Source organism: Penicillium waksmanii, assembly GCF_028829765.1.
Source record: "Penicillium waksmanii strain IBT 27052 chromosome Unknown utg000004l:1.0-5674109.0:1.0-5678898.0, whole genome shotgun sequence".
NCBI lineage: Eukaryota > Fungi > Ascomycota > Eurotiomycetes > Eurotiales > Aspergillaceae > Penicillium > Penicillium waksmanii.
In genome coordinates this window covers 5,417,027-5,438,667 of record NW_026643251.1, presented here as the reverse complement: position 1 = coordinate 5,438,667, position 21,641 = coordinate 5,417,027, and the positions used below count along the sequence as shown (strand labels likewise).

Sequence of the window (21,641 nt, the reverse complement as noted above, 5' to 3'; positions counted from 1 at the left end):
TGCTGCCGATATTTCGACTTTTATGACGGCCGAGTCTCCATCTGTGTCCGGACTAGATGGGTTGCTTGAGACTTTTATGGTGACTTTGTTCTGCGTGTAGTCGTTGGGGGGAAGTGGGTTTCTCCCCGCAGGGTAGTCTGCCCGGATCGGGTGATAGAAATTTGCTCCTCATAATCACCCGCTTGAATGAGGATAGTACAGTCCCCATTGTCCGGTAGGGCAGAAAGAGCAGCAGTGACGTTGTTAAACTGACCGGAGGAGTGGGAGGTTGAGACGACCAAAGTTGTTGATGGTTGGGCGTTGCCCGTCGCGGAGCCGCCACTGCCATCGTCGCTGTCACTTCCACTTCCACTCCCACTGCCATCCCCGGATGATCCAGTGTCAGTGTTTGAGGCGGATGAGCTGCCATCTCCAGAGCTAGAGCCATTGCCATCTCCCGAACCAGATGAGCTATCATCTCCCCCATCACCACCAGAGGATCCATTGCCATCTCCACTGCCATCTTCAGAGCCAGAGGATCCATCTTCGGAATCTGACGAGCCAGAGCTTGAAGAATCATCACCATTCCCGTTTCCATCTCCAGAACTATTGTTAGAAGATCCAGAACCTTTCCCACCAGCCGAACCCCCGTCTCCGCTATCTCCATCACCACTTCCATCGGAGGAGGTCCCGCCACCAGGGTTGGTGGAAGATGTGGTCGGTGGAGCTACCACGTCCGCGCTTTCCATGGCAGATAGAACAGCAGAGTCCGATATTGCCACCTTTGGATCCGCATCAGCGAGAACCGCAGAAATTGTGAAGGGAGCAAGGTCTGCGGATGATAGTAGGCTCACAAACTCCGAACGTTTGTCTATATTGTTCGCATATGCACCAGGACCAGTATTGCTATACTCGGCATGTAGGTTTCTATCGTCCTGGGTTGTGTCATCAATGTGGACCCCCGACCCAGCGATCGAGCTTTCGAGGCCGGAGCTACGAAACACAACGACCGAACCGGGACCCTTTGCGGCGACAAGGTAAATATGATCGTCAGAACCACCGGACTGTTCGGATACAATGCATCGATCTAAGACAGTTGTGGAGTTGAGAAGAGTTCCGCTTGATGTACTCCCTTTGGTGTCTGCAACTCGACCTCCGTACTTGAGCAGAATGATTGCTGTATTAAAGACGTATAGAGTTGCTATTCCATCAATTGGTTGAAATTCCAGTCCCACCAGGTGAGATGAACTGGCAATTGTACAAAACATTCTTGGCCCCGGCGATAATTGCTGCTTTTCCTGAGCCAGTGTTGACGAAGTCGATATTCTTGAATTCGATTCCATCGATGCTTGCCGTTATTATGAGTGCGGAATTGTCATCTGCGATTGTCACCTTGTTCTGGGAGTAATCATTCTGACTTTTGGGTTGACCGATGACAGCAACAGACGGTGTAGCGGAGACGGTGATCGCTGGGTAGGTGCCAGCCAACACGGTGACTGTGGGGATCGCATGCTTCTGGGCATAAGAGATGGCTTTTCCAATATCTGTAAACTTGCCGGCGTCATCTGTTGCAACAGTAACCGCTGCAGAACCTAAACAAAGATGGAGTAAGTAACAAACCCCTTCTCACAGACCCAGACCCAGACCGAGACGGGATAGATTTACCAAAGGGTAGAGCTGTAGCTGTGGCTACTTCGGTCGAAGTCGTTGTTTCAGTCACCAAGACTGTTGTCGAGCATGAGCTTTCAGCAAGCTCTAACGCTACGGCCAGGCTGCTGAGTACCAATATCAACGAGAGACGCATCGTAGATGGCCGCTGTTGACATCTGCTTTCGAGTAGTTTAGGGCTCAGAACACCTCAACCAGGGTTGGGATAATGCCCTTCCAGTCTCTAACCTTCAAGTTGGAAGTCCTTCAAGTTTGGCCTGAATATTGGTAACTATATAACCATTTACTGGCAGGTCACACTCGCCAATAGTAACTAACTACTTGGTAATAATACTAGTACTAGTACTATTAGTTGCCCATGTGGTATGCCTAAAATTTGAACATATTACTAGTACTACTCATTGGGTACAGTACTAGTACTAACAAGCGCAAAAGTATCATCATTTGACTCTTCCGAGGTTATAGATGATGTTTCCTAATTAGAACGTCTAGGGCTCCGGCCGATTAATTACATTCCTAAGCCATATTTTGGGGGCCTTTAATGGGCGGCGATCAGTGGCGATGGTGTTCACCGAACCGGAGTCGGCCGTGGGGGCTAACAAGCCTACGTCACATTCTTGATCGGCAGATAAAACGAGAGGATCGTCTTCCGATTATTCAATCACAAGATAATATGCACACCCGAACGACTTAAACGCAATACACATGTCGACTCGCCAATTCGTCATCGCGGAATCATGGGGCCCTCATTACACTGCAGTGAGCCTTGATGCCGAGGGCTCCAAGCATCGATTGTTCATCGAAAACTCCCCGCATGCCCCTAAAAAGCCGGATCTGACACTTCATCGCACCGATTTCGATGGGCCTGTTCTCGGCACGACTCAATTCCGGCGCTTTTCATCGAACTGCAATGTGAGACTGGAGAACGATGACAATGAGATCAACCTCGTGAAGAAGGGGTTGGTGTCATCGTTCTATACCTTCGACGTCCATATCCACGGTGAAAAAAGGAGTTTGGCTTGGAAAAAGACACGGTCGCTAGGAAACCACCGCACACCTCATGGAAATATCAAACTTCTCGACGAGGAGAGCCAAGAAGTCATGGCCGTCTTTTCCCGCGATGGCTTCGCCTTCGTCCCTGGCCTCTTAGATATATACGGTTCTTATGGCGAATATTTTGAGCAAGTGTCTCTGCTGACAGGACTGGCCGTCCGAGAACAACAACGACGCCAAACTACCCGATCGGTGCGTGCCGGTCAAGATAATGTTTACACGATGGGTGTTGTGGGGGTGGGGGGCGGAGGAGGTGGAGGAGGTTGTTAGTTATATATTTGGGCAATCATGACTTGAACCACTTGAAACCTTCAAGTTGGAAAGTAGTAACTACGCCTTGCCCAGGTGGCTAGTACTATGTAGTATTCCACGCGGGACTTGGAGTAAATAGTATGGAAATTCCATCAAGTGCTCAAGAATTAAACTGCGGAGATATGACCACTCCGAGTCCCAACTCAGAGCATCCTCCAGTGCCGACGGCCCCAGTTATCCTCGTATTTCAGTGGCCTAGACTATTGACGCCTGGGCAGTCTTCAGGGCTATAATGTAGCTCCGGATTTCCAAGCCTTTTTTGTTACATTGGCCGCCGGCTTATCGCTGCACAGATCGCCTCCGCCTCTCCACTTTGCCGGCTTTGTGCCGGTGCTAGCCTTGGAAATGTCCCCTGGAGGACTCAGGGTACTAGCTTGACGAATATTACTATGGAGTACTGCTGCGGGAATCCATCTTCCTCTGTCACTTCGTCCGTTTCAAACTACCCGGACTACCGATGGAAGATCGACAACAGGGAAAACGCAGCAGGTCGGGATGCTGGACTTGTCGCAATCGGTATGCTCATGTCCAACCCTGTTAAGGGTTATCATCCCCGGCACTAATTCATTTATCTCCAAGTAAAAAAAGGTGTGATGATGAAAGCTTCCCATGCAAAAGCTGTGTCAGATTGGGACTAGTCTGCGACCGAGGCACGAAACTCGTCTGGGAGGATGATGCAAGGAGGAAAGGAATGCAGCGACGAGGCCCACGGAAAATATCTCCGAGCACAACCCCAGCATCAAGATCAGAATGCATCGTCCCAAATAAAAGGCTGAAATCGGATGATGCAGCTTCCGATCTAGATGAAGTCGACAGCAATTTCTCTCCAATATCAGACACCCATGCGCGCACGGCGCTCATCACTCAGATTCGCCTTCCCACGTTGGAGAGGCTGACCACCCACGAATATTTTCTATTGGAACATTACGTCCAGCGATTTTCTCGTATCTATCCGACATTCTCCGGTCCGACCAATCCTTTTCTCTCTATTCTCCTCCCCTTGCAACACAGCATCATGCTGTAATGAGTGCGGTTCTGGCTTTGAGTGGAGCGCAATTTGAGGCCCACCATGACACAAACATCGCCAAGGCTACACTTCGGGCGCGCCACCGTGCTTTAGAAGGTTGTAGAAACTTGTTAAGCTGTTCGGCGTCACTGATGGATCCGAATAACTCGAGTCCAGGCGAATCATCAACAGATGAGTCAAATAGCTACAATATCCTCCTAATATTGGCATGCTGTATCTGCCTCCTGCTCTATGAGAAGCTTGTAGGGGATGGTAAAGCTAATTGGATGCCACATTTGGCCTTTATGGCCGGGCTTTTCGACCGGCTGGAGATCCCTGGCAATTGTAGAATCCTCGATTTGATGCAGCGTGGGGATCAGCAACGACAAGCCTTTGAGTTTATTCACCACCTGTTCTTATACAACGATCTATTACACTCCACAGCGCAAAGGAAATCCACCCTATCAACCTTTTACCTACGATCAGCGAAAAGCGCTAAACTCATGTCTAATATTCCTTTTGTCGAAGGCATGATCCAAGCCCCACCTGTGCAATGGAATGATGATTCGACCAATTACGGTCGTTTCTATTATCCCTATCTGGTAGCTCAAATCAGTGCCGGGTCAGAGACAGTCTCCGATGCGTGCATCGATGCATGGGATGGCCGACTTGATTGGCTTCCTAGTTTTTCTTTGCTAGGCGTTCGCCTTTCATCAAATCCGGCACCCTCTGCCAAAAACATTCAGAGTCCGGATATCGATCAAAGAACCAACAGGACAGACCTGGAAAGCTATTCCATCATAAAGTCGCTTTACCGGGATACGGCAAAGGTGTATCTAAGACAATGCCTGCGTCGCCGGCAAGGGCATCAATCTTTGTCAAAGTGTGGATTGAAGATGGTGGATCTAGCCTGCCATGCTACATCCCTAATTTCCCAGTTACCAGATGGGTCACAGTTTGAGAATGCTCTACTCTGGCCAATCGGCATCATTGGTCCCGAGCTTACCGTTGCGAAAGGCTCCGAGAGAGAGTACATTATCGGCCGACTAAGGGCCTTGGAACAGCGTTTCCAAATGAAACACTTCGAACGTGTACGAGAGGTCATTATCAAGGGATGGAATCGGTCTGCTCTACCAAGTTCACTTAATGGAAACTTTCCTAGCAATGATGGCTATGACGATGATGTATTCCTCTTCGGATAAGTATGACTAGGCTTGCAATATCACACTACAAACGATCCCAACGAAGACACCTATTGACCTAAGGGTCGCATTTCATGCAGTGTCTCCTTCATGTACTTCATCTGATCCTCTACCCAAGCCTCAATAGCCTTAACCTCCACTGTCTCAACTCGACATAGCCCATTTTTACCTTCTGGATCGGACGCATTCACATTCTTCTCATACATGTCTCGCAATTCCGTCGCCGCAATTTGTGCTCTCTGAGCGAGTACATCCAGGCGATAGGTCGTCCACTGGAAGTAAAGCTCCGTCAAGTGGGATTTATTCCTAACATTGGAATTGGTAGTCTCGTCCAAGAGGGTAGGGTCCCTTGGACGGAAAGATGTAACGATTGTGACGCGCTCCGGCATATTCGCGGCTGGAGCGGCAGTATGTGTGATATAACGACCCTGCAGGATGACAGCACAACCCTATCTCTGTTAATAATTAGGGAACAAGGCTCGACAGGAAACATTGAACGAACCATTTGAGGGGATTTGACTTTCAGAGTCGACCCGTCGGCTTTCTTCAGCTCTGTTTCTCCTCCAGCCATGTGCTGGGCGTCTGACAGCATCACAACACATACAAAAGGGTGGGAGTCACGATGCCACTCAATAATTGGCCTAGTCTGGTCAGTGATAGCTCGAGTCCGGGGTTTGTGCTTTTCGAATTCGGAAATAGCCTCTTCGGTTGCCGCGGGTGGCTCCAGAGGTGTCTTGCGCACAGCATCTAGGCCACCAGGTCCTAACTGGACATTGGTGTGGCTGATCTCGTAATCCATCGCAGGAATAAGGTCAACCCCGGCATTTTCACTGATAATCTTCAATACCTCGGGGGAGTGCCAAAACTCATGGATGAAGGACGCATAACGAGGAGCCATTCCCCGAATCTGAACTGATCCAGGTCGGGTATGATGCATGCAGTTGTCCAGAACATCACCACTAAAAATCTCACTGCGATGCTGGAGAATGGCGTCATGAGACAGCAAGGGGAAAGGCTCAGTAGAGGCCACCGGGGAAAGAACAGTAGGACTTTTCCCAAGATCCTTCATTTTGAGGATATTTGAAGGTGGTGAGTAGGCAAGATGCTGCTTAGCATTGAACTTGACTGATCCACTTTTGCCAGTCCCGGTCACGTCGTCGGTACATAATGATGGGGCCATGATTAGACAGTCGGCTTGAGGGTGCCTAGCTGGTTGAGAATGATACTATTTGAAAAGATAATCCAGAGAAGTAGGTACTTGACAAATTTATACCTGCTTTTGCACACTCACTAAAAAGCATCTATACTCCGCACCGAATTCCTCAAAATGGCCATTTAAACCGCGTCCAACAAATGGAGACAAATAGACCTCATTCAAATCATCTTGATTTGGAGTGTCCAGCGAGCGATTGAATTCAAGCTTCCAGCTTGATACCCCAACATCGCCTTGCGTTGATCTTGACCCAAAATGTATATTCTTACCGCCGAACAGGTCGCTCTAGACTCAAGAATCGAAACCTTGAACCGCCCAACTGCGGGGCCTGGGGGGTATCTCACCTGACTTTTGATATTCGAAGTGCCGACAATTGTGATCAACATGGAAGCAGCATATTAAGTCCTTTCAGACCCACTATCCTGGATGTTTGCGAGCCATTATTTGGTATAGCAAGTAATTATTCAGCACACGAACATCTGCAATCCCAATGTAAAGGATCTCGGCAGGATCTCGGCTCTTGGGAATAACCCGCCGCAGCAGAGATACGAATGGTTTCATGGGCTCTACCAGTGTCAAGATTTAAACCATAGAAACTAGTGCTACACACAGCCATGCCACAAGACAATTCAAAATGTACTATATTCCTTCTATTACCCTGTTTCTAAAATTCGTCCCAGGCGCTTGGTCGGGTCCTCCCGCGTCACTTTTCTCAAAACAAACCCTTCGATCCGCCGAGGCCTGAGCGAAAGAAAATCCAAATCCAACCCCCAGATTTTCACACTTTCCACAAATCTCTTGGTGAAGCTTGGAAGATGAGGGGGGATTGTAGAGATGATACACAGTCCGACAAGGGTCGCTCTCGAATCCGAATTTCCCCCTCATCGTGTATTCTCTGTGCCCCGGGTTTGGACCCAGCGCGGGCTTTGAAGTAAAAATCGATAACCGGCGATTCCGTAGGTAGTAGTATATACATCTAGGTGGGCTCCCTTGCCTAGCCCATAAATTGGAGGATCTGGATCTGGAATTCCAAGGCTTTTCACAGCCCCGGGCCTTTAGCGTTGCGGATTATCCTGTCAGTCAGCAAACACACACCAGACCCTTCAATGGCTACTCAGAATCTCCCTGGAGATGATCAGCCGAGTACGGTACAAGTCTCTCACCCCAATTGAGATGAGAAGGATCTAGAGTGGCATCACAATGGCACCAAGGCAGCGCAAGCAGGCCATACGTTGAAACTAGCATGTCGATCTGGATTTCTGCAGCGCTGTTCGTTGTCGCAGGGATTGTGTTCCTGGCATTGCCGTACGAGATGAGAGGTCGTGCAGCTGCATAGTGTACTACTAGTACTGGCGGTGTATGGCTAGTTCAAATAGTATATCGCAATTCAGTGACTTATAGTAAATAATAATGACTCAATCATGGAACATGAATAAATCCGTTGGATTTGGATGCGTTGGTTTTGACACAAAGGGGTTGCTTTGTATTCATAAAATAGCAAGCTTTGCTGACCGCAACAATCTGTAAGGAAAAGCATGTAAGCTTCCAATGACTGTGCAAATCGACCGATCCTCCGATCTCACCGCTAGATGAAGACGCGAGGCAAGGGGGAGGAAGATAAGACATCAGTCTGGCTATGTAGACAGGGCTCACTGAACATACACCATTCCAATTTTCGTTGGCCACACCAAAGAATTCATTACACCTAATCGTAGGCTCAATACTAGTTAGTAGGATATACTAGTTATAATTGTGGTTGTACTCCAAGGTTAAGTCTACTATTTATACTACTACTACTGTATATTCTATAGGGTAGTAAGTGAACAGATGAAGTTTCAATTTTGGTGTCGTGCCCATCAGTGCATATCCATTCGGCAGTGTTCAAGTTGCTTTATTGCGTAAATTACCTATGGTATCTTCCTCTCTACATCACTTTCCCCTAATCTACTTCGTATCAGTTCCACTCGGAGCATCGCCGAGTGTTTTATGGAGCCCAAATGGCGTAGAGTCGCAGGGGCGTGTTGCATCCGCCGATCGCTTCCCACTCGGAGGCTCTCGGACTCTTCTTCCTCTTCTTTCCTGAACCAGTTGTGGTGGGTTATGGGCTTCTGGTACGGTGGACCCCTCCAAATGACCCTGGAATTATTGGAATCATCCAAATCGGTGCCCCTCTTCGTTTGGCACTCCCCGCATCCCGCGGTCGCGTGGGGGTAGAATTCAACGGGGCATTTATGACTCCATCACCTTCCCCCGGATTTCATCTTCGTCTTCAAATCCATCCATTTCATTCAAGTTCACTTTGTATCTTCCTCGGAAGGGCTTCCTCTATCTATATCCCTTCAGAACCTTCAGAATTCCATCCAACATGGCCGGCCCGCAACCTCCCTATCCTCTTCACGATTCCGTCAAGGATCTATTGGACCCGGAGTATGTCGCCTTCTACAACGAACATGTCATCAACAACCAGCAGGTTCATTTGCAGCCCGTGGCCTCATCGCGCACTGGCGGTGTCCTGATCCCTGGCGCTGGTCCCATGCTGGAAGTTGGTTCTACCAAGGATATCTCTGTGAGACGCCGAGCAACCGAGGGTCCCTCGGTGCCCATCCGCGTCTTTACCCCGAAAGGCGATGCCCCCGTTGGCGGGTGGCCGGTGATGCTCTACTTCCACGGTGGTGGCTGGGTGCTGGGAAATATCGACACTGAGAACGTTGTCTGCTCCAACCTCTGCGTTCGCAGCAACTGTGTCGTTGTGACCGTTGATTACCGGTGAGTTCGGCCACTCCTATCCCTGCAATTAATCTCTTTACCTCCCAATGCGCAATTCGGGATCTAACACTGCTTGTCCTTCGACAGTCTCGCCCCGGAAAACCGTTGGCCGGCCGCGGTCCACGACTGCTGGGAAGCCCTACTGTGGCTGGTCCAGGAGGGCCCTGCAACCATTGGCATTGACAAGTCCAAACTTGCGACGGGTGGTTCCTCAGCTGGTGGAAACCTTGCAGCCATCATGACTCACAAGGCTTTGACGCTCTCGCCGCCCGTTCTTTTTAAGGCTCAGCTGCTCTCCGTCCCGGTGACTGATAACACCGCCACCGTCAAGAACAACGAGTCCTATCGTCGCTACGAGCACACCCCAGCCTTGCCTGCTCCCAAGATGATCTGGTATCGCGATCACTATCTACCCAACCACGCCGATCGCACCGACCCGGAGGCCAGCCCGCTCTTCTATGCCGATGGATACGCGCAATGCCCGCCAGCCTTGGTCATGGTGGGTGAGCTGGATGTGTTGCGGACTGAGGGAGAGCAATATGCCGAGAAACTGCGGCAAGCCGGCGTCGAGGTTGATTTGCAGGTCATGAAGGGCATGCCGCATCCTTTCCTGGCTATGGATGGTGCTTTGTCGGAGGGTAAGCGATGCATCACCCTGATGTGCGATGCCCTTCAAAAGGCTTTCTGGAGTTGAGTGATGAGCGACCACGAAAATAGATATAATTGCATAGACTTTAGAATTTCCTAGAATTTTCTTTTGAATAAATGTCCCTAAAGTTCAAAACAGCTCTATGAACCATTGATTGATTAAGTAGTCTATTTAAACTTGCTGTTTTCATCTCGTCGACAGGATTAGAGATGACCATCGTTCACCCCGTCCAGAAAGCCATTCCCGATGACACCAAGGTGGACCTAAGGAACAATCATGATTATATGGTCAATGGATACAACAAGGAGAGCCAACAGAAACTCACAATTCGGTTGCCCAATTTAGCGACAGGGTTGGACTCCAGGCCGACAATCACTGTGTCATGCTCATCAGGAGCGACAATACGCTGGAGTAAGTCCCCAAATACAGAGTGTATCTCTGCTATAACTTGCCCTCTTCTTACAGTCTCGGCTACCTTCTTGTATACTAGCCTCGCTGTTAGTAAATATTAAAATATCCCAGCTACATATCTCCCCACTTGCCTTGAAGTATCCCTGCGGTTTGCGAAAATAGCCAATACTGCACGAGCCCAATTAGAAAAATTCACATTCAGCGGAACGGACTTTTGCGCTTACGCTTCGGCAGCAAATGACTGGACTCTCTTGCTGCACCCGGGTGGCATGATCGGACAAAAGCGGATATCCCAATCGAACCGTCAGAGTATTGCAAATGCCGTCGACAGTTCTCATGATAAGATCATGCTGGAAAGTGCTCGGATTTCCAATCTGAATCATTGTTATTAGATACATTGTTGGAGTAAGCAGATATCCATAACATACCTCAATTGTCAGTGCTTTAATGCCATTCTGCTGGGCACATCCACGGAGTGAACCACCTGGACTCGAGTTGTGCACGATTATTTGAGGACTGAGATCGGTTGCCATTTTGTTGATATTATCATCGTTCATATCAGCGCGAACATACAGCGAGTTCTGTCGACCGACGGATGCCGTGTGAAGATCGAATACGTAGTCCAACTTCATGACAATCTCGTGGAAGACGCGGTAAGCATATTGCTGCGGGGCAGCTCCATTGGATTTGCTTGATGATATTAAGTCAGTTAAAAGTTGAAGTTGAAGACCGGTGAGGGCTATACCCGGGCATGAGTCGATTGAGGTCATGACCATCAAACGAGCGAACGGAATCCAAGAAACCCGGTACATTGAGTACGGGAATTCCGATAAGAGTGCCTTTTATTGTCCTCACTGCGCCTTCGCTTCGTAACCTTTCCTCAAGACGGGCAAATATCTGTTGAATTACTGGGATCCCATTCACCTCGTTGCCATGAATGGCGCCAATGATTCCCACGGTCGGGCCAGGAGCAGAACCGCGATATGCGAAAACAGGAACATTGACTGGTCCGAGTGCAGAGACAGATATGTTGAGCCAACGCTTCTCAAACTTTCCTGGTGCGAACTCTTCGGTGTCAAGGGATTGAATTGTCGATATGTCAGTTGGTCCTTTCTGTGCCCGGGTGCCATGGCTGGTCATGTTTGATTCAATAAACAAGGGAGACATGTTCAAGTTTTTCTCTTTTTTTTTTGAGCAGTCTGAATTTGCATTTCTTTCCTTTTGACTCTCCCGTTCACATTCCAGTTTAAAGGGAATTGTCGATTCCTTCACCTCTTGGGCGCTCAGCCCGTCGCGGAAATGTCCCCTTTGGGCGATATTAGCGATCGCCCATTCGGCCTGAAATGGACGATTTGGCGAAATTCTTCCCCAGATTTTGCTCGCCGCTATCAACCCCCCTCTCCACGGGGGTTAAACCCAGTCTTCAATGGAAAGGGAAAGGCAGTCGGGCTGAGAATTTATTTCTTCCCTTCATCCTCTCCATTTCTCGGTCTTCTAACATAAAAAGGCTTGAGTCTAGCATTTCCCTCGCCAACTGTAGAAACCCAGGTGAAAAACGACATATCTATCCTGTTAGGTGACTTTCGCAAAAATGCCAGCCATCGAGCAAGATGTCCAGAAATCCTCCCTCGTCCCACAAGGATCTGTGTCCCAGCTGGAGTCTCTGGCCATGGATCCATCCGATGAGCAAGTTGCGTTGCACAGATCTCGCATTTTGCGGAAATTGGACATGCGCATTGTACCTCTGGTGAGCTGATTAACATCCCCACGATCATCTCTTGTTATCATCTCACTCATGGCATTACCCAACAGATGCTTATTACCTATGGTTTACAATTCCTTGACAAAGCGTTGCTCGGATACGCCGCTGTGTTCACCTTTCGAAATGATACTGTTAGTCCCTCGTTTTTCTTCTAGATTCGCCACCCTGACAATGAGTAGCATCTACAAGGACAGGAATACAGCTGGGTAGGCTCAATCTTCTATTTCGGGTATATGGTGTTTGAGTATCCGCTCGCTGGCCTCCTTCAATCTTTCTCCACTTCCATATATCTCGGCTTCTTCATATTCGCCTGGGGGATATGCGTGGTCATGACCAACTTTTGCGTCAGCTTTACTGGTCTTATGATAAATCGATTTGTCTTGGGGGCACTGGAATCTGTCGTTGCCCCATGCTTTGTCGTCATCACAGGTATGTTTCTCTCGGCAGTGTACATCCATCCCGTACTCACACCCCCAGCGCACTGGTATACTCCGAAGGAGCAACCGATCAGGCAAGTACTTTGGTTTCTCGGCACTCCAGTCTTCGGGATATTTGGAGGTTTGTTAGGTTATGCCCTTGGGAATACCCATACTGAAGTGGCTTCGTGGCGCTTGCTGTACATTGTGTTTGGCTCCGTGACCGCACTTTGGGGTATTTTCTTCGCATACGCCTTTCCAGCATCCCCCGAAAAGGCATCATTCTTGTCTGAGGAGGATCGGGTGATGTCAATTCTAAGTGTAAGACCTGCTCCCCCAATACATGTCCTGGACTAACATACTATCATAGTCCCATTCCATCGGACACTCCGTTCAGTTAAAATGGAAGTGGTCCCAGGTCAAGGAAGCTTTTTCAGACCTCAAGACATACATATTTTTTATCATTGGGATTTTCAATACCATTCCAGCTGGATCACTGTCAAATGTGTGTATTTCATGTGTCCTTGAAGTCTTTTCATACACTGACGACATTGGCGGCACAGTTCAGCAGTATTCTCCTCCAGGGGTTTGGGTTTACAGCTGTGCAGACTCAACTGATCGGCATTCCGTCACACATAGTTCAGATCGTATCAATTTTAATCGCGTCAGTTTGACTGTTACGGGACACTTGTGACCACATGATTTAACTACTGACAATGTTTCATGCAGTGGTGTCGTTTCAACTAAAGTCACAAACGCGCGCCTTTTATCCATGTCATTTTGTGTCATTCCGTCTATAATAGGAACTGCCTTGGTCTACTCTTTGCCAAGTGTCGATAAATGGGGGGAGGGTTGCCTCGGTTTGGATCATTTACACCAACTCCGCAAGTCTCGCAGTTTCATTTTCCGTTATCGGTGGAAATGTTGCTGGGTACTCTAAGAAAACCACCGTTACCTTTCTCCTCTTTTTAGGGTGAGCACTTTTGTGTACTTGAAACTCGCATTTCCTTTTACTAACAATGATAGATACTGTGTGGGCAACATTATCGCACCGCAGTGCTTTCGTGCTGAGGAAGAGAAAGAAGGATACCCTACCGCCATTATCGCCATGGTTGTGTCTTTCGGTGTTCTATTCATCGCTCCTCTAGCCCTCCGGTCAGAGTTCCGATGACTCCTTTCTTTGAAAAGCTCATATTAATTGTTGGCAGATTCCTATATTCGAAAGAGAACAAACTCCGAGACGCGCAGGCTGTTCATTTTGTGGCTTCATCGGGCAGTGGATACAATATGGATTTGACGGACATGGAAAATCCAAATTTTAGATACGCTCTATGAGGGACTACGATAATTTGTAGTTAAATAGCATAGTAGTATAGGATTTTGCCGATGGTCAGATATCCTACCCAACAGTTCTAGTCTTTTTGATGACCCTGGGTGATTGGCTTAGCGATCCCCACCTGCCGAGAAAAGGCGAGACCGAGTTAAATGAGGAGAGTATAAGTCATACCAGGTCCCCACTTCCAATGGTCCAGGCGAGATGCTTCTTCCGAGTCTTCAATAAGATCCCCGTACCCGGTACCAGACCGGACTTTCTCCTATACGTTGTTCTCTCGCACTCAAAGGCAAGATTATCAGAAATGACATGTCTGGCCTGTGTGAGACGTAGGAAAGAATGTGACGATAAAAGACCCCGCTGCTCAACATGCAAAGCATCTCATCTGCGATGTGCTTACGATGCACCCCCCAGTGTTCTACAGTTCCAACATGTGAATCCCGGAAGCTGCGGAGAATCCAGGGAGCTGGAAAATTTCCAGCGTCCTATTCCCGCTACCAAATCTCCCCGACAGAGCCTTGCACCGTCCCAAAGGTATGTCATGTCACACAGCCAACCCTTGCATGTCCGCGTTATATAATCTAACCAGCACGGAAGGTCTGGGAATATCTCCAATATACCTCACTGGGACCAAACACAGACCCCATCTGCGCTTCTTTCCCTAGACGAGAGCCTATTCGCGGATTTCCTTTCGTCGTGGGATGACGAGCTACCCGAATTACCAGGCCTAGATGATCAAATTTGGAATTTCCCTTTTGAACTTCCGCAATCCGACGCACAACTGTCCTCTCCAAGTCCAGATAGATCATCAGATCATACTGAAAAGACAGCTCCACCCTCAGCACCCGAGCAGGGTTCATTCACAGACAGTGGCTCAGCACGACCCAATAAACGACCCCGAACGGAGGGAATACCGACACATCTCCTAGCACAACATTATTCTAGAGCCCTTGCTGGCAGATTTTCGTTTAAGCGGCCTGACTGGACATTTTACACATATTTCTATCATCGCTTCGCCAGAAGTCATCCCATCGCACTGTCCGCCATCTTGGCATGGACATCCGCCAACCTTTTCTTCGTTGGACAGGCGACTTCACTGCACGATGCAATTTCACACTACGATGATAGTATCTCTCTGATATCAAAGAAATACGGCATCTCTCTTCCAGATTGCAAATCTTGGCGCGATATGGTGGGCCATTCACGCAATCTTTCCTCCCAATCCGATGATGATCGGGATGCTCTCTTCGTTGCATGTTTTTTTCTCGCCCTCTTGGATCTAGCTTTGGCTCGCTCGGGGCCACTTTTGATTACTATTCGGTTCATCGCCTCACTTTTACAGAGCCCAGAATTCAAGGAGAGGATGACGGGAGTCCAAGCGAGAGTACTGTCCTGGGTAAGTGCCTCCAGCTATACGTTGCCTTTTGATTTTCAGTCATTCTTCTTAGACATGCTGACTGTGACAGTTCTGTATTCTTGATGGAAAGGCGTCGGCATTTCAACCAGGCGAAGGCGCCATCCTCCAGGCTATAGGCAGTGAAGAGGAAATCGTCGAATTAGTCCGTGTATCGTCGACAACTCTACAAGATGCTTACAGCATCACCTATCCTGAAGAAGAGCGAAAATCGGACGAAAGGCAGCACCCCCTTCTCGAACTTATGCTTCGACTCTCTTTCCTACTGCATATTATCACCAGTGTTAAGGGTAAACCTCGTGTTGGCTATATGGCCAAAGATATTCGCAGCAAGTTGAATTCATACTGTCAAGCTATTGACCAAGACATTGCTTCGAGTAGACAAGAGGGACGAAATCGGTACACATACCTCGTTCTACGTGCCCTCTATCACAGCATTGAAATCTCCTACTCCAGATGCCTTGTTGCAGGCGATCAAAGGCACGCAGCGGACCAGCATGCTTGCGATATCATTCGAATAACACAACAACTCAAAGCACTACGACCAGTGGGCTCGAAGGTGACACCGCCACCTACCAAATTCTGGCCCTTGCCGCTCGTTATGGCCGCAATCGAAGTTAGAGATCCTGTCTATCGCGAATGGGCCGTGAGAATGCTGGCAGACTACGAAACAGTCGGAGGTGATCATTATACATGGTCGAGGAGATTTGTGGAAGCCATGTGTGAGAGAGAAGATCAGATCGCTCAGCGCCTGGATTGGTCTTCGATATTGGCTGAAATCAAAGATGGTCTCGTCATTTAGAATCGGCGTGAATAAAATCCATTAACTCTTGTGCAAAAGGATAGATAGATTCAATATTAGGTATAGTTCAGATAACTTCCGGTCAGTTCTCCAAGTTGAAGTGAGCTAGTATAGTTCAATCAAGTCCTCTGAAGACCTCGTCGAAGCGAAGCTCATTCCATCGTACGTGTGGCTTCAATCCAGCAAATTTCCAAACGCCATCTACTTTGCGATAGTAGTGTTCATTGGTCGCATGCCCGTGTCCGCGCAGCTTCACCTCCTTCAGGGTTTCATCGGTATACACCTGGTGCGCGGCACGCAGCTGATGATGGCCAATCACCTCAGTGTCGGAGATCTTCTCCCACCATGTCTGGCCTAGAAGATGCTGTGTCTTGATGGTTGGGTCCCCAAGGAAGCCTGGATGCGTAACCATCCCCATATACTCCTCGGCGGACATGTCATCCCATCTTCTTAGGCCGACCTCGGTATAGTCCACCGTCAGTGTTGGGGCAATGATGCCACGCAGGCGTTCCCAGTCCTGTTGGTGACTGCGGTTAGAAGAGACACATTCATGGTTGACAGGCAATAGATTGATTCAATTATACCTTGGCATCATAGCTATCTGCCCAGTCGAACACGAGCTTGGATAGGATCAGGTAGTCTAAGGATGGTCAGTATACTGACCAGCTTCGGCTGAGAAATTGATATCACCTTGGAAGCTAATGTCGAGGTTAGGCTCAGGGTTTTTCATGGCTGGAGACATAGTGAAATGTGTCAATAGACTGATCACAGAGTGTACGTTGATGAAGTTGAGATTGGCGCGAAGGTATACCCTCGCGATGGAGTCTACATCGCGACGTGTAACCTGGAATCCAGCTCCGAAATTGCTACCCCAAATGCGGCATGAGCGAGATCTAGTCCCTCTATTACAGATCCGACTCTGTATGCCAAGCATTGGCAGGATGCAACCGGGCTCACAATGTGACCTGCACACGCGATGCAGATCATACAGCCTCCCGGATGCGGCAAGGAACCTGTCAGCTGATTCGAACGGCACTTGAAAGCAGCCTTGTTCGCCTCTATTAGCTTCACAGTAGTGCAGTCCTTTTCACTCAGTGAGTCTCAATGCGGACTGAATCCCCAATGAGTACTAGTAGTGGAGGGAGTCAAATGCGACATGGGCCGGATCACTAGTATCTGATTTCAGTTGTATGAATCCGACAATTCCCATTGTCTGAGTATATACACCTGGGCCTGTTCCAGGTTATCCAGTAGATTGTGGTCTTTGCAACTCTTCGAATTCTATACTATTCACCTACTAGTCACGTCCCCTCTGCCACCCATCTCTCATTAACCATGGTCGTCGCCAATCCCAACACCGCTCAGCTGGAACTCGCCGGCAAGGTCGCCCTTGTCACCGGTGGGAGTCGAGGCATTGGATCTGGCATTGCGCTTGAGCTTGCGAAAAAGGGTGCCTCCGTAGCCATCAACTATGCCGGTAACACGGCTGCGGCAGACAAGATGGTCAACGAGATCAAGGCCCTGGGCGTGCATGCCGCAGCCTTTCAAGCCAACCTGACGAAAGTCGACGCCATCGAGAACCTCTTCCGCGAAGTCCTCTCTCACTTCGGCCAATTGGACATTGTCGTGTCCAATTCGGGAACGGAGAAGTTCGTCTCCCTAGCTGACACCACTATTGACGACTTCAACGACGTCTTCGACCTCAACACCCGCGCCCAATTCTTCGTCGCCAAGTACGCCTATGACTACATCCAGCCCGGCGGACGCGTGGTCCTGATGTCCTCCATCGCCGCCGGCGTGGGAGTCCCCGGCCACTCACTTTACGCCGGCAGTAAGAGCGCCATCGAGGGCTTCACGCGGTGCTTCGCCGCGGATTTCGGTAAGAAGCGATGCACCGTCAATGCGATTGCGCCAGCTGGTGTGAAGAGCGACATGTGGCTCAGCAATTCGTGGCGGTATGCCCCTGGCTGCACCGAGGACTCCTCGATTGAGGAGATTGAGGCGGCGCTCGCTAGTGGCAGCCCCTTGAAGCGATGCGGTGTCCCGGCGGATATCGGGCGCATTGTGGCATTCTTGTCTAGTCCTGCTGGAGAATGGATCAACGGTATGTGGAATGCAGGGAGAGAAGTCGGGGTATCCGATTACTAACGAGGAATAGGTCAAATTCTGCCTTGCAATGGTGGTGCGAATATTTAGAAACATCTTGTGATAGCGGATGTTGGTGGAGTGGAGAGAGAGAGAGAGAGAGAGACTGAAGGCGATCAAGGGGGGGAAGGAAGAAATGTACAGAGCAGACTCAAGATTAAAATTGAAGTCAAATGGGCATCAATCAATATGATAAATGAATCTTGAAAATGCTTCTGTGTATTTCCAACTGGTCTTTCAATGCTGTGGCCGACGAGGAGATCTTCCTACTGCGGATTTCATGGAAATAATTCGAAAAATTAATTGATTATCGCATTTCTTGTACTTTGCGAATTATTCTAACTGTACACCATGGCAAGGAATCATATTTTGTCGCTGTCGTCAGGCATTAGAGTGAGAATTTCAGGCAGTCCCGATCAGAATAGAAGGAGACGCTTCAGGAGAGTCGTCGGGCTCGTTTCAATTTCTACGATGATCACCACACTGATCACCAACGTTACCAAGATGATCTAATTTTTTTGTGATTAGCAGTGGCCAGGCAGTACACAACAACGGAGATGCGAATGGCTCCTCTACTCACCAGAAATAACAAGATGCCGACGGAATTCAATTCCCAGCCGCCCGCATGCACCTTTCCGCGGGCAATGGCACTCTGTTGTCGCCAGAAGCGATAGGCTCCGATCAGGGCCACGATGATGGCAACGCAGTGACAGGTCACCGAAAGCGGGATCCCGACCTGGTAGAATCGTAGTCGGTCCTGGTTCTGGTCGGATCGCTGGAGGCGAAATAGCTGGGCAATCAGAACCCCTTGCATGGCGATGACCACCGAGGTGCGGATGTAGGCGAGGAATGTTCGTTCCAGAGCTAGAAAGCCGTTAGCGGGTCCGCTTGCATCGATCGAAGCTCGTTTCGAAGGTCATTTCGAAGCTCTGCGGGGTTGTGCTGGACTCACCAAAGTGATCGCGATTACTCTTCTGCGATACGGTGAGAGTAACATGATGTGTCCAGAATCGACACAGCCGACTCCACGGGTCCTTACCCCGATGGGTACGAGTAGACTGGACACTGGCGCGCGATCGTGTGCGGCGCGTAGTGATTCGGATCTCCTCACCCGACGAGACTGAAGGGGAGGAGTCGATCAAGTCGGCATCCTCGTGGGTTTGGATTTGATGCAGCTCCAGCGCCTCACGGTCGTCTGCTTCTGCTTCTGCATCTGCATCTGCGTTGGTGTAGGAGTGTGTGCGTGTGCGTGTGCGTGTGCGCGGAGAAGACGGCGGAGAAGACGGTGGGCTGTGCACGACAGCACTGGAGGGTTGGTCCACCTCATGGGGAACTTGAACTTGGAGCGGGTCGGTCATGGTGGAGAGCAGTGTTCCAGTACCAGGACATCACGCATGGCTGGGTTGAAGTTGGAGTTGGAGTTGAAGTTGCGGGGGTGGCCAGCAGGTTCAGGTTTTCGGTTGAGTCGGGCTCTTCCCCGGATATCGGCTGCAGCCGTCATCTCCACTTGGGGAGAGTTGAGGGTGTAGTTGGAGTTGGAGTTGGAGTTGAAGTTGTAAATGGACATGTTTGTATATGAGTATTGAGTGAGTGAGTGAGGAGTATGAAAAGTCAACTGCGTTCATCACTCCTCCGCTCAAGGGCAGCTCCACCGCATGCGGATGGCATCATTGTTGCTCTGAATGTTGCCAGCAACTGCCAATGAAATGCACAAATCAGAGTGAGGGTAATTCGAGGGTCATTGGTCGATACCGCCAGGGGATCCATTGTGATCCACTGTGGAGTAGAATTGGTGGTGTCTGGCGTGAGAGTCAGAGTACACTCTGTTGAGTAGAGTAAATAGTAAATAGTAAATAGTAGAGTAAACAGTAGACTCAACCCGTAGGCTTAGGGTTTTAGGGTTCAGAAAGAAAAGTGTATCAATTAGTGTAAGTTTATATATGCCGTCTAGCAGATGTCTAGTCTAGTCTATCAACCGAGTCAAGAGTCAACAGTCACTGGTATCTCTCTAGCAAGTGGAGCAATCCACTAATCCCACCAGTCCAGGCAGAAGCCCTCTATACTCATACTCAATACTCATATATCCCATCCCTTCTATTTCGGAGGTGCCGCCTTCCAAAACACCCATCCAAAGGCCACAACAACCTTAAGACCAGCTGCAAGCCATAGCGCCGATTCCATGCCACCGCTACTCCGACTGAGCCATCCTCCCGCAATCGCGCCCACCAGGAGGAACACCACTCCACCAATGCGCCGGTTCCGTTTCACATTGCCTGTCGGCTTCTCTGTGATCTTGGGGTCCGACGCAATATCAAAGTAAACACTGGTCAGAACCACGGTCGGAATCTCGTTGTAACCCAGAGATCGACTGCAGGTCATGGCACCCGCCGACTGGAAGGCCAGGAGACCGATCGGGATCAGTTCCAGGAACAATGGCCCTCCATCCAGACTCATATCGGCCGAGCTATGAGGGATCAGGTCGGCTTCGATAAGTGCGACCGCAATAATAATAAGAATCGCCTGGACGAGGAAGGAGACCACGAGGGTGCCGCGACGGAGGGCACCAACACTGCGCATGATAATGGAGAAGATCATGGCACCGGCGAAGAAGGTGACAATGGAGATAAGAGATTTCAACCAGCCCCAGGGCTTGCTGGTAGGCTGATTGGAGGCACCCAGACCAAGGAAGATGGTGTTTCCTAGCGAGCAGAAAAAGAAAAAGCACCGACGATCAGCATGCGACACAGAAACCATAAGTTAAACTTTCGGGAAGAGAGAGGGAATCCTACCGGTCTGCATGCCCAAGAAACATGACCAGGCATTGTAGGCACTGCTATCGCAGAGGCCGGTCAAAAAGCATAGCAGCAGACAGACTAAGTCTGCGTTGGCCGGGTCCACGGTCTCCTTCCATCGGCGCATGAGCGATGACTGACGGGGAGACTTGGGTTCGGGCGAGGGGCTCGCCTCGAGATCGGGCATAACCGGGGGCTGTGAATCTTTCTCCATTGACGATGGGGTAGGGGAGGGGGAGAAGGGAGGAGAGAAGCAGCACCAGGCCGACGGGAGGGTTGAGAGAGAGAGAGAGGAAGATAAGGAATGGAGGAAAGAGAAAAGGGAGAAAAGGTAGAATGTTTAAGTTGAGGAAAAGTCGGGAACGGCCGAAAAGCCCGCGGGTTTCTTTTGTCTTTTTGTCTTTTGACTTTTAACCGTGGGAGTTGCTCCGATCGGCGGTGGAGAAGGTCGTCGTAGGGCTGAAACTGAACTGCGGTACTCGCCTCATTCATTGGTGAATTCGATCCAGGTCCGCATAATCTAGTCCACTCTGCTGTGCTTCCATCATTGAATCACACTTGGGCAACAGCTGAAGTTGAGGCATACTCGTAGACCACGTTGGCGGCCATGATCTTGGCTGCAGATAATTGTCTTGGTCACGAAAATGAAGCGGAGGGGATGATGAAGAAGTACCACAAGTATGACAAGTACCACATCCGATAAGAGTCAGTATAGTCA

General features: G+C 49.5%; 12 protein-coding genes across 12 annotated transcripts; 6 read left to right on the top strand and 6 right to left on the bottom strand.

The window, feature by feature from the left end:
• Window positions 1-74: 74 nt before the first annotated feature.
• On the bottom strand, window positions 75-1,783 carry N7481_004875 (uncharacterized protein; the record flags this gene model as incomplete). The annotated part of the gene is made up of 3 exons (XM_057264094.1): window positions 75-1,156; window positions 1,215-1,562; window positions 1,645-1,783. 3 exons carry the CDS (start codon window positions 1,781-1,783, stop codon window positions 75-77), a joined length of 1,569 nt encoding a protein of 522 aa, XP_057125755.1.
• Window positions 1,784-2,352: 569 nt separating this feature from the next.
• N7481_004874 (uncharacterized protein) lies at window positions 2,353-2,970 on the top strand (the record flags this gene model as incomplete). Its single annotated transcript, XM_057264093.1, has 1 exon — window positions 2,353-2,970. One exon carries the CDS (start codon window positions 2,353-2,355, stop codon window positions 2,968-2,970), a length of 618 nt encoding a protein of 205 aa, XP_057125754.1.
• Window positions 2,971-4,170: 1,200 nt separating this feature from the next.
• On the top strand, window positions 4,171-5,220 carry N7481_004873 (uncharacterized protein; the record flags this gene model as incomplete). The annotated part of the gene is made up of 1 exon (XM_057264092.1): window positions 4,171-5,220. The coding sequence occupies one exon, from the start codon at window positions 4,171-4,173 to the stop codon at window positions 5,218-5,220; it is 1,050 nt and encodes a 349-aa protein (XP_057125753.1).
• A 50-nt stretch (window positions 5,221-5,270) lies between these two features.
• N7481_004872 (uncharacterized protein) lies at window positions 5,271-6,400 on the bottom strand (the record flags this gene model as incomplete). The annotated part of the gene is made up of 2 exons (XM_057264091.1): window positions 5,271-5,669; window positions 5,723-6,400. 2 exons carry the CDS (start codon window positions 6,398-6,400, stop codon window positions 5,271-5,273), a joined length of 1,077 nt encoding a protein of 358 aa, XP_057125752.1.
• Window positions 6,401-8,798: 2,398 nt separating this feature from the next.
• N7481_004871 (alpha/beta hydrolase) lies at window positions 8,799-9,893 on the top strand (the record flags this gene model as incomplete). Its single annotated transcript, XM_057264090.1, has 2 exons — window positions 8,799-9,199; window positions 9,287-9,893. 2 exons carry the CDS (start codon window positions 8,799-8,801, stop codon window positions 9,891-9,893), a joined length of 1,008 nt encoding a protein of 335 aa, XP_057125751.1.
• A 158-nt stretch (window positions 9,894-10,051) lies between these two features.
• N7481_004870 (M14 family metallopeptidase) lies at window positions 10,052-11,399 on the bottom strand (the record flags this gene model as incomplete). The annotated part of the gene is made up of 5 exons (XM_057264089.1): window positions 10,052-10,111; window positions 10,174-10,254; window positions 10,484-10,633; window positions 10,688-10,949; window positions 11,005-11,399. The coding sequence occupies 5 exons, from the start codon at window positions 11,397-11,399 to the stop codon at window positions 10,052-10,054; spliced, it is 948 nt and encodes a 315-aa protein (XP_057125750.1).
• A 451-nt stretch (window positions 11,400-11,850) lies between these two features.
• On the top strand, window positions 11,851-13,772 carry N7481_004869 (uncharacterized protein; the record flags this gene model as incomplete). The annotated part of the gene is made up of 7 exons (XM_057264088.1): window positions 11,851-12,006; window positions 12,072-12,152; window positions 12,201-12,758; window positions 12,808-12,942; window positions 13,001-13,101; window positions 13,464-13,598; window positions 13,646-13,772. The coding sequence occupies 7 exons, from the start codon at window positions 11,851-11,853 to the stop codon at window positions 13,770-13,772; spliced, it is 1,293 nt and encodes a 430-aa protein (XP_057125749.1).
• Window positions 13,773-14,139: 367 nt separating this feature from the next.
• N7481_004868 (uncharacterized protein) lies at window positions 14,140-15,986 on the top strand (the record flags this gene model as incomplete). Its single annotated transcript, XM_057264087.1, has 3 exons — window positions 14,140-14,304; window positions 14,360-15,166; window positions 15,237-15,986. 3 exons carry the CDS (start codon window positions 14,140-14,142, stop codon window positions 15,984-15,986), a joined length of 1,722 nt encoding a protein of 573 aa, XP_057125748.1.
• A 115-nt stretch (window positions 15,987-16,101) lies between these two features.
• On the bottom strand, window positions 16,102-16,728 carry arp1 (scytalone dehydratase arp1; the record flags this gene model as incomplete). The annotated part of the gene is made up of 3 exons (XM_057264086.1): window positions 16,102-16,503; window positions 16,571-16,626; window positions 16,677-16,728. 3 exons carry the CDS (start codon window positions 16,726-16,728, stop codon window positions 16,102-16,104), a joined length of 510 nt encoding a protein of 169 aa, XP_057125747.1.
• Window positions 16,729-17,321: 593 nt separating this feature from the next.
• arp2 (hydroxynaphthalene reductase arp2) lies at window positions 17,322-18,182 on the top strand (the record flags this gene model as incomplete). The annotated part of the gene is made up of 2 exons (XM_057264085.1): window positions 17,322-18,090; window positions 18,145-18,182. The coding sequence occupies 2 exons, from the start codon at window positions 17,322-17,324 to the stop codon at window positions 18,180-18,182; spliced, it is 807 nt and encodes a 268-aa protein (XP_057125746.1).
• A 365-nt stretch (window positions 18,183-18,547) lies between these two features.
• Window positions 18,548-19,489, bottom strand: N7481_004865 (DUF202 domain-containing protein; the record flags this gene model as incomplete). Its single annotated transcript, XM_057264084.1, has 3 exons — window positions 18,548-18,640; window positions 18,712-18,995; window positions 19,084-19,489. 3 exons carry the CDS (start codon window positions 19,487-19,489, stop codon window positions 18,548-18,550), a joined length of 783 nt encoding a protein of 260 aa, XP_057125745.1.
• Window positions 19,490-20,225: 736 nt separating this feature from the next.
• N7481_004864 (YoaK family protein) lies at window positions 20,226-21,137 on the bottom strand (the record flags this gene model as incomplete). Its single annotated transcript, XM_057264083.1, has 2 exons — window positions 20,226-20,830; window positions 20,921-21,137. 2 exons carry the CDS (start codon window positions 21,135-21,137, stop codon window positions 20,226-20,228), a joined length of 822 nt encoding a protein of 273 aa, XP_057125744.1.
• Window positions 21,138-21,641: the final 504 nt, after the last annotated feature.